This window comes from Carlito syrichta, unplaced genomic scaffold (assembly GCF_000164805.1).
Source record: "Carlito syrichta isolate Samal-C Ts95f unplaced genomic scaffold, Tarsius_syrichta-2.0.1 Scaffold142856, whole genome shotgun sequence".
NCBI classification, from domain to species: domain Eukaryota; kingdom Metazoa; phylum Chordata; class Mammalia; order Primates; family Tarsiidae; genus Carlito; species Carlito syrichta.
In genome coordinates, this window is record NW_007086952.1 from 80,785 (window position 1) to 89,058 (window position 8,274).

Sequence of the window (8,274 nt, forward strand, 5' to 3'; positions counted from 1 at the left end):
TAAATGAAGTACTGAGAAGATAATAAACAGAATCAATCATGACATTTGTACTTTTGATTTTATTGAAAAGTTCTGTTGGATTCATCTTAAATAAGATTAAGGATCACAATATGATAGTCAGCTAAGAACCTCATTTTAGTGTACAAGCTGCTTAAAACTACATATAAATTCTCAAAATTAGGGAAAACAAACTTAAAATAGTGACATAGTATTCTTTATCTTTAGTTTAAATGTTGAGAAGAACTTTGCAGATGTGAAGAAAAAATAATTTTTATATATCTTCCTTTGGTTCACTAAATTTTCTCCTTTTTGATACTGACTCTTGACTAGAAGAATAGAATTGATGGAGGACCTGTCAAGAGAAAACAACTACTAAGAACAGATACTTTCTAATTTAAATGCCTTTAATTTTACACTTTTCCCCCATGTTTCTGAGTTTTTTTTTTTTTCCTTTAAAAAAAAATTATGGCTGGGTATGGTGGCTCAAGCCTGTAATCCCAGCACTTTGGAAGGCCAAGACGAGAGGATTGCCTGAGCCCAGGAGTTCGAGACCAGCCTGGGCAACTTGGTGAGACCTCATCTCTACAACATATCAAAAAATTAGCTGGGCATGGTAGTGTATGCCTGTAGTTCTGGTTATTTGGAAGGCTGAGGTAGAGGGATCTCCTGAGCTCAGCAGGTCCACACTGGGGTGGCTGTGAGCATGCCACAGTATTCCAGCCTGGGCAACAGAGTGAGAATCTGACTAAAAAAAAAAAAAAAAAAATTATGCCTAGCATACTGCATACCTATCATAACTATTCCCACTAAGATTGGAGACTGGAGTTCTCTAAAATAGGCTAAAATGTATTGATATATTTACATCTTCTGATGACTGCTGAAAGTATAGATTTGCAAATAATCCCAGCACCTTGGGAGGCTGAGGTGAGAAGACTGCCTGAGTTCACGGGTTGGAGACCAGCCTGGGCAACTTAACTTGGCAAGACTTCATCTTTACAATAAATCAAAAAATTAGCCAGGCATGGTGGAGCATTCCTGTAGTCCCAGCTACTTGTAAGGCTGAGGTGGAAGGACTGCCTGAGCCCAGCAGGTGAAGGTTGCGGTGGCCGTGAGTGTGCCACTGTACTCCAGCCTGGGCAATAGTGTGAGTCTCCGACTCAAAAGAAAAAAAAAAAAAAGATCTTCATTGAGGTTGTTATAGTAGTTAGAAGATAGATTTAACATTATGTCTTCAAAATAGTCAAATATTTTGAGGGGATGAGAAGATAAAAAAAGATTTTAAAATGAACTACGAATAGAAAAACCTTCTACCTTGGAGTCATATAATATTTAAATCATGTCTTGATTTTGTGCTCCTGGTACTTAGCAGTGCCTGATAGATATTAGACATTCAATGCACACTTTTCAATGAAAGGTAGAATGAATTGCGTAATTTCTAACAGGATTCCCTGAGTTATCAAACTCTGATTTAGCTGGAATGAGTTACACTCACTAGGAATAACAAACTGGATAATTTTGCAGGAAAAATAATAAAGGCGTTTAATATTTGGAAAAATTAAAGAATCTAATATATTAATAAAATATCAGGTTACTCCAGTTCCTTCTTAAATTATGTAAATTAAACATAGTAATAGCTGGCTGGGTGTGGTGGTTCATGCCTGTAATCCCAGCACTTTGGGAGGCCAAGGCGAGGGGATTGCTTGAGCCTAGGAGTTCAAGACCAGCCTGGGCAACATAGCGAGATCCTGTCTTTACAAAAATCAAACAATTTGTTGGGTACAGGATAGCCTGAGCCTAGAAGGTAAGCTGTGATCTTGCCACTGCATTGTAACCTGGATGACAGAGGCCCTGAGTCAAAAAGAAAAGAAAAGAAAAGAAAATAGTATCAACTAGGTATGTTTTTTTACATTACCCTTTAACTTTTTTTTTCTTTTTTTTTGACACAGGGTTTGGCTCTGTTGCCCAGGCTGGAGTAGAGTGATATAATTATAGTCATTATAACCTTGATCTCTGGGGCTCAAGCAATCCTCCAACCTCAGCCTCCTCAGTAGCTGTGACTACAGGTGCAGGCCATTGTGTTCAGCTAATTTTTAAACTATCTTGTAGCGACAGGGTCTCACTATATGTCCAAGCTGGCCTCAAACTCCTGGCCTCTAGCAATCCTCCTATCTTGGTCTCCCATAGTATTGGGATTAGAGGTATGAGCCACGGCAGTCAACCTAATGTTTGATTTTTGTAAAGAATATTCTTTTCAATTGTCTAATTTTAACCTACTAATAACATAAAAATGTCTAGTTGGAAAATAGGAATAATTATTTCAGGAATAACAAATACATCATCGATTTGGTAAAATAAAATTCCAAATATAAAACAAATATAGGATTTAGGTTAGGAAAAGTTTTCTTTCTCCTGAGGCACTAGGAGGAGGCACTATATTTTTAGGGAATACATGGATTTGATAACTTATTCTGCTTCTACTTTAATTTTGTTTTCTAGAAAGTTAAGATCAAATTTGTGGCCGAATTTCAGCCCTCTATAAATAAAATGGCCTGAATATTCTTTCCCTCCCCCTCGAATCACCTTCCATATAACTGAATATTCTTGTACTTTCTCATACTACTCATATTTTTCCTGAAATTGACTTTTTTTTTTGAGTTGGAGTCTCACTCTGTCACCCAGACTGGAGTGCAGTGGCCGCTCCCGGCCACCGCAGCCTCGACCTACTGGGCTCTGGCGATCCTTCCGCCTCAGCCTTCCAAGTAGCTGGAACTACAGGCGTGCGCTACCACGCCCGGCTAATTTTTTTATTTATTGTAGAGATGAGGTCTCTCCAAGTTGCCCAGGCAGGTCTCGAACCCGCGGGCTCAGACAATCCACTCACCTTAGCCTCCCAAGGCACGGGATTACAGGTTGAGCCACTGGGCCCGGCCTGAAATTGATTTTTAATGTATTTTATAAATTCCTCTAATTACTTTAAATCATACATGAAATGAGACAGTAGATATTTACATGGAAAAAATTAATAAACCAATGTAGTGCATCTTATTTAAATATCATCTCAATTTTTTTTTTTTTTTTTGAGTGAAGTCTCACTTCGTCGCCCAGGCTAGGCTGGAGTGCAGTGACACACTCATGGCCACCCCAGCATTGACCTGCTGGACTCCAGCAATCCTTCCACCTCAGCCTTCCAAGTAGCCGGAACTATAGGTGCATGGTACCCTGCTAATTTTTGATTTATTGTAGAGAGGAGGTCTTGCCAAGTTGCCTGGGCTAGTCCCGGACCTGCGGGCTCAGGTAATCCACTTGCCTCGGCCTCCCAAAGTGTTGGGATTACAGGTTGAGCCACTGAGTCCAGCCCATCTCAATTTTTAGAATAAAATATGTTTAAATAAGATTTGAATATTTGATATCTCAGGTATATCCAGAGATATCAAATTTATCATGTAAAATTTAATCTATACTAATGATATTCTTATACTTGTCATTTTATTCAACCTATAATTATCATAAAACTTACTGTTTTCCTAGATTCGGGTTGACTTCTCTTCTGATTTTCTTTAGAAGATTTTATTGGTTGATTTTCATTTGCCTCCACAAAGATAGAATAATTGTTAATTGGTTATTGCACAAAGAACAGCCAATACTTGATTTTTCAACCTTATGCAACTATATGCAGTTTTTAAGAAACAGCTTTATTGAGATATAATTTGGGTCCTATATGATTCACCCATTTAAAGGTGTACAACATGTACAATTCTCACAGAATTGTGCAATCATCACCACAATCAATTTCTACTTTCATTGTCCCCAAAAGAAACCTCACACCCTTTTTTTGTTTGTTTTGAGTAGGAGTCTCACTTTGTCACCCAGGCAGGAGTGAAGTAGCATGATCACGGCCACCACAGCCTCAACCTGCTAGGCTCAGGTGATTCTTCCACCTCAGCCTTCCAAGTAGCTGGAACCACAGGTGTGCGCCACCACACCTAATTTTTTAATTTATTGTAGAGACGAGGTCTTGCCAAGTTGCCCAGGCTGACCTTGAACCCATGGGTTCAGGCAATCCTCTTGCCTCCACCTAGAAACCTCACACCATTTAGCTATCAGAATCCTAGTCTTCCATCCTCCCACCAGCCTTAAGACTTTCTGTCTCAACAGCTTTCCCAATTCTGACTTTCAAATAAATGAAATAATGTCATCTGTGAACTTTTGCGACTGACTTCCTTCAGTCAGCATGTTTTCAAGGTTCATCCAAGTTGTAGTATATATTGGTACTTCATTCCTTTTTATGACTGACAGATACTCCATTGTATGGATATACCACATTTTGTTTATCCATTTGCCTGTTGATGAACATTTAGTTTTTCTCACCCTTTGGCTATATATAATGCTGTATATGCAGCTATTAAAATGAGTAATGGAAAATGATAAATTACTAGCTGTCATAAAACTATTCTCTAAAAGGACATAATTCTTTGCTGATGCTTGAGATGCCCTTTCCAGAGATAACCTCCTTAGTGAATATATTATTGAAATTTAAAAAAAATTTTTTTTAGTTGGAGTCTCACTTTGTCATTCAGGCTGGGGCGCAGTGGCATGCTTACAGCCAATGCAGCCTTGACCTGGGCTCAGGTGATCCTTTTACCTCAGCCTTCCAAGTAGTTGGAACTACAGGCACGTGTCACCATGCCTGGTTAATTTTTTTGATTTATTGTAGAGATGAGGTCTCACCAAGTTGCCCAGGCTGATCTCGAACCCCTGGACTCAGGCAATCCTCTTGCCTCGGCCTCCCAAATGCTGGGATTACAGCGAATATTTTTACCCAGTAAATATTTTCAATTCCTGTAATTTCCTAACCATAATTCAGTAATGATTATCAAAATCAGGAGTACACTGGCTCAGAGTTCATATCCAAAAACATGTGCAATTTCAGAGAAGAATTTATGTCCCCACAGCATCGCTCTCTTTTTTTTTTGAGTTGGGGGGTTTCACTCTGTCACCAAGATTGGAATGCAGTGGCAGGATCATGGCTCACCACAGCCTTGACCTTCGGGGCTCAAGCAATCCTGAGTAGCCAGGACCATAGGGCACCACCACGCCCAGTTAATTTTTTTATTTTTATTTTTGTAGAGATGGGGTCTTACTATGTTGCCTAGGCTGGTCTTGAACTCCTGGGCTCAAGCACTCTTCTAACCTTGGCCTCCCAAAGTGCTGGGATTACAGGTGTAAGCCACTACACCCAACCCTCAAAGCATCTTAATGTTACATTACAAGGAAATCTTGCTTAATAATGTTTTTAAATGCTTGTCTCTATCCATGTATCCTAGTAAAGGACACTCATCCTAAATAGAAGCTGGCTAGGAAGAACATTTTGCTGCCAGAAGTAGTAATTCTTGGCATTCCTTGATCCTTTGCTTTCATCAGCATAGTTTGAATGCTGCCTTCTGCCAGTTCTAACTTCCCATTGAGATTATGAGGGGGAAGATACCTAAAAATGGCACTAATAATCAGTAGTGTTCTGGTAAATATTTAATAACCAGCTTTATGAGAGAAATAAACACCGAGACATTTGTTCATTTCTACACTGTGAATGCTACCACCATGTCCAATTTTAAGCTCCAAAATGATGTCACTGTATGAGGAGTTGGGAAGAAATGTCCTTACACACCACTGATAGAGTGAGCTGTTAGTTTCCTAACTTTGGCTATTTTACATATTTTCCAGAATGGTTTTTCTTCACTGCTGAACTTTTGAGAGTAACTTAAAGGTCCAAAATCAAATATTAATTTCTATTTAGTATTATTCATACCAAAACTAAAATAAATGATTTTTGTTTAAAACATGAGATTCATCTTACACAAGATATATACGAAAGATTAATTTGTAATATCTTATTAACAAGATAATCAAATGGCAAGATAGACTAGGAGAACATACGGCAGTCCAGGAAATTTCCTTGGGAGTCAATAATAGTATCATTTCTTCTTAAAGCCTTTCCTGGATTCATCTCTCTAAATACCCTCAGTAAAATTAACCATTCCTTCCTTTGTACTTCAGTGTAGCCTATTCAGACTTCTATAATAGCCTTATATTATTGTTTGTTAATTGCCAGTTACTAAAACTTTAGCTGAAACCAGGAACTATATGTTATTCAGGTTATCTATCTAACACCTGGTAAAGTATGTGACACATAATAGGTACTTAGTAAATATTTTTCTAATAAATGAAACATTAAAATAAACTCATATATCAGTATGGGGAAAATTTACAAGGTTAGAACAGAAAACAAACCCAAAGAGATATTTACCATTTTATTCTGAAAGATTTTTCCACTTCTTGTTTTACTTTCAGACACATCAAGTTTAGATGTTTTATTGACTAACTGCTCAAAGTAGAAAACAATTATACAAAACCACAATAAAACCTTTTCATAACACAATAAATAGGGTCCCCAAATTTAATTACATAACTTCATCCTGTTAAGTTAGTGAAACCAACAATTTTGACTTGTTTCATATTGTCACAAAAAGCACAAAAGTAAAGACAGTGAAACCAACACTTTACACAAGTAACTCAGTGCTCACCAGGCACTATCATTTCAGAAGATAAGAAATTTAGCCCATTCTCATTTGAGAAAGGGTGCTTGGCAGAGGAAGGCAGACAATCAATTCTATTATTTCCAAGTGCACATTATCTACATCTGTTATTTCAGAATTTTACTGCATGTAGAAAACAAAAATTAAACATGTTCTGCTCCAAGGTAACAAAAATGTATTATGTACTCCATTTATAATTACAAAGCTGAGTGGAATAAATAATTGTGTAAGATTCTGTCTAGAATTGTACATCTTTAAAATTAAAAATTAAAAAAAAAGATTTTATCTGGCTTTGAAATTCTGAGATTCTATGAGTAGTAACTAGGCTTATTACTAAACAAATCCACCAGTAATACACTCAAAACTTTTCAAAATATAATTGTCAGATTTTGTTAATAGCATTCTAAATACCTAATTTTATTCTAAAAGACCTAGAATAAGAGCATCTGAGAAATAAGTAAATAAGCATACTCGTATAAGCAAGTCTTTTAGAAAAAAAAAACAAAACTTAAAAGTGAGATGGGACTATCAAGTTTATACCTGAGAGAGAGAAGTGGAATGATATGGATTTTCTTTAGACCTCATAATTTCGTCTTCCTCACAAACTAAACTTGGCTCTGTATAAAAAAATAAAATTGAAATGGCATAAAATTGAACTGAAAGTGAGCTAATACACATTTTCATTTTCTTACCTCCAAATTCAGAAGATCCAAAGCTTTTTTTCTGCTTTTCCATTTTACTTTCAATGTCAAACTCATCCTGTATAATTATATAAAGAAAAAAAGGATACCTTTTTTAAAAATTAAAATTGGGCAGAAATATTTATGAACAAATTTGTTTCATTTGAAGGCTAAACTACAACTATTTTATTTTTATTTATTTTTATTTCTTTTGAGTTGGAGTCCCACTCTGTCACCCAGACTGGAGTGCAGTGGCCGCTCCCGGCCACGGCAGCCTCAACCTGCTGGGCTCCCGCGATCCTTCCGCCTCAGCCTTTCAAGTAGCTGGAACTACAGGCGCGCGCTACCACGCCCGGCTAATTTTTTGATTTATTGTAGAGATGAGGTCTTGCCAAGTTGCCCAGGTGTCTCGAACCCGTGGACTCAGGCAATCCACTCACCTCAGCCTCCCAAAGGCACGGGATTACAGGCTGAGCCACTGAACCCGGCTAACTACAACTATTTTATACTTGCTTGAAATAAAAGTAGTCCTGGAATTGGGTTGATGCATAAGTTTGTAGCGTTCATTTTTGGCATGGCAACACTGTGGTGTCTATCATTTGTTATTGGAGTGACAATGTTGTGCCCCAGCTAATGTGAATACACCTTGCATTTTACAGATTTGAAGAAAGTTAGTGCTACTTGTTTTTTTTTTTGAGTTGGAGTCTCAGGCTGGAGTGCAGTGGCACACTCATGGTCACCCCAGCGTTGACCTACTGAGCTCCAGCGATCCTTCTGCCTCAGCCTTCCAAGTAGCTAGAACTACAGGCATGCACTACCATGCCTGGCTAATTTTTTGATTTATTGTAGAGACGAGGTCTCACCACGTTGCCCAGGCTGATCTCGAACTTGCGAGTTCAGGCAATCCTCTTGCCTTGGTCTCCCAAAGTGCTGGGATTACAGGCTTGAGCCACTGCACCCAGCGCTAGTGCTATTTGTAGGCTAAAGAAGATGGAGTGTCA

General features: G+C 38.0%; 1 protein-coding gene across 2 annotated transcripts in view; it reads right to left on the reverse strand.

Moving 5' to 3' along the window:
• Nucleotides 1-271: 271 nt before the first annotated feature.
• HORMAD1 (HORMA domain containing 1) overlaps nucleotides 272-8,274 on the reverse strand; it is a 24,792-nt gene continuing 16,789 nt past the window's right edge. For both annotated transcript variants that reach the window (XM_021708518.1, XM_008049965.2), the window contains 5 exons: nucleotides 7,286-7,352; nucleotides 7,133-7,210; nucleotides 6,305-6,387; nucleotides 3,518-3,589; nucleotides 272-352 (listed from right to left, as the gene is read on the reverse strand). In XM_021708518.1, the coding sequence (XP_021564193.1) occupies nucleotides 272-352; nucleotides 3,518-3,589; nucleotides 6,305-6,387; nucleotides 7,133-7,210; nucleotides 7,286-7,352 (381 nt within the window). The remainder of the gene's footprint in view (nucleotides 353-3,517; nucleotides 3,590-6,304; nucleotides 6,388-7,132; nucleotides 7,211-7,285; nucleotides 7,353-8,274) is intronic.